The sequence below is a fragment of the Manis pentadactyla genome, chromosome X (assembly GCF_030020395.1).
Source record: "Manis pentadactyla isolate mManPen7 chromosome X, mManPen7.hap1, whole genome shotgun sequence".
NCBI classification, from domain to species: Eukaryota; Metazoa; Chordata; class Mammalia; order Pholidota; family Manidae; genus Manis; species Manis pentadactyla.
Window position 1 is genome coordinate 24,677,238 of NC_080038.1, and position 2,344 is coordinate 24,679,581.

Genomic DNA, 2,344 nt, shown 5'->3' on the forward strand with positions numbered 1-2,344 from the left:
ACAATCTTGCTGAACCCATGAGTTTGCCTGGGGGTAACAGAAAAAATGCAACATGGCATCAGAAGATCTTTGTTCATGTCCGCATCCATAACTTCTTACCTGTGTGACCTCCCTTTTTCTCACTGGAGAAGACGTGGTCTTAACACCTGCCCTTACTTCCTGAGGGTCTTACAAGAAAGAAAATACAGGAAGGTAGATACAAGGCCGTGGACTTGCAAAGTGCCATTGGTACTTTTTTAGTTTGGCGACCCCTTGCCTATGGAAAAGCCAGCCTAAGGTTCATTTCCCATTATTACCACAGCCCAGGGTGACCCTTTGAGGAAGTACTCTGCCATTCCCATTTCCAGGGCCACCCAGCTTGCTATGAAAAATCCACAAGTGTTAGCATTTGCATAATTTGATGAACTAAAACATTTCACATCAAGCCGAAGATCCCCCTTTTCTTTTGTTTCCTTTACTGAAGTAGAGTGGATATACACTCTGTTGGCTTCACATGCACAACATAGTGATTGGACAGTTACCTACATTATTAAATGCTCATCCCAGTAAGTGTTACTGCTGTCAAAATACAAAGATATTGCATATTATTGACTATATTTCTGATGTTGTACTTTCATGAGGCTAACTTATACCATAATTGGGATTTAGGACCTCTTTATCCCTTCAACCTATTTTAACCACTCCCCCCTCCCCAGTAGCAACCACCAGTCTTTTGTCTATGAAAGATCCCCTTTATTTTAATGCCCACCCAATCCCATCCTCTTTCCTTCTATCTTAGGGCAACTATGCTAATGAATTCTAGGCTATGTTCTTTTATATCTTTACCATGGTCACGTGCCTGCCTTCTCCAGGGCCCCAGATCACCCACCTCACCCCACCCCCTCACAACCCAGACCACCCACCTCACCCCAACCCCATCCGACCCCCACTGCTTTATAAGGGGAAGATGGATTTTGTGTTCTCCTGGTCCCGTGGACACCATCTCACTCCATCCGTGGAGATGCAGAGCTGTCCGTGGATGGAGACACCTGGAGACCTGTTTTAAAACTTAAAAGGGGAGGCTTTGGCACCCAGAATCAACCAGAGACCTTCATTTATTTAACAAAAACAAAATACCTTTATTGGAAGAAATGGCAAAACTAGAAGAAAAAACTGAAGGAACACTTTGTAAGGGCAGTCTTTCAATAAGACTGCTGGGCATGGTGGCCAGGGGAAACTGCCCCTGGCTACGGGGTAGGCCGTCCAAGCTCAGTTCTTGTCGCTGTTGCCCAGGGTGAGCTTGTCAAAGAGGTACTCGGCCAGGCCGGCTTCTGGGGCTCCCATCTTGCGCAGGATGCTGATATGGTCCCCCAGCTCTTTGATGGACCTGACTTGCTCGTGCAGATAGTGACGCTCCAGGAAATCACACAGGTGCACATCGCCCTTGTCGGTGGCCAGGCGGTGCAGATCTAGCAGGCTCTGGTTGACCCTCTTTTCCAGGCCCAAGGCGTACTCCATGGCCATCACGCCATTCCCCCAGTCGTCGCGGCCGGGCTTCCTGATGTCGCGGAGGCTCAGGCGGCCGCCGCGCTCGTTCTGCAGGCAGATCAGCTTCTCAGCATGCTCGCTCTTCTCACGGGACCGGCGCTGGAAGAACTGGGCGACGTGCTTGAAGGCCACATCATTCCGGTCGAAGTAGAAGGCCATGGACTGGTACGTGTAGGAGGCGTAGAGCTCCAGGTTGATCTGGTTGTTGTCAGCAGTCTGGCAGTTCTGCACCACTTGGGATGGTGGCTCGGCATTCATGGCGGGCGGTGTGGTGGTGAAGGCGCAGGTGGCCTCAGCGTGTTCCCACGGTGAACAGTAGGAGAGGCTAGAGGCAGGCGAGCTCTGGAGCAAGCAGCAGCTCTGGGATGGGACAGGAAATGCGGTCCCTTTTCAGTAACTGTTAGTGGGAGGATCCATTAGGGTCGGAGTCATGTGGTCGCATGGCAGTGTCGCGAGAGGACGGGGTCCTGCGGGGGTGGGGTGGAGTCAAGTCGGGGCAGAGACAAGTTGGGCCGGGATAGGGCGGAGTAAAGGGCGTTGGGCGGAGTGACGTGAGGGCACAGAGTGTGGCGGAGTCAGAAGGGGAGGTGGGGCTAGGCAGAGTCACGTAGCGGGACAGAGGGGCATGGGGTCGGCCTTCTAGGTCCTATCCCGTTCAGCCTTGGTGGGGCAGGAAACCCAGGGCAACTGTGCACTGAGTGTCTTGAGATCATTTTTAAAAATCACAGCTATATTGAGATATAATTTATATCCCATAAACTTCACCTTTTGAAAGCAAACTTTTACATGGTTCTTAGTATATTGGTGGAGTTGAGCA

The 2,344-nt window shown here is 51.0% G+C and overlaps 1 protein-coding gene across 1 annotated transcript; it reads right to left on the reverse strand.

Annotated features, from left to right (window-relative positions):
- Positions 1-1,111: 1,111 nt before the first annotated feature.
- On the reverse strand, positions 1,112-1,847 carry LOC130681849 (ferritin heavy chain-like). Its single transcript, XM_057495473.1, has one exon. It carries the CDS (start codon positions 1,783-1,785, stop codon positions 1,249-1,251), a length of 537 nt encoding a protein of 178 aa, XP_057351456.1. The 5' UTR covers positions 1,786-1,847; the 3' UTR covers positions 1,112-1,248.
- Between the last annotated feature and the right edge of the window lie 497 nt (positions 1,848-2,344).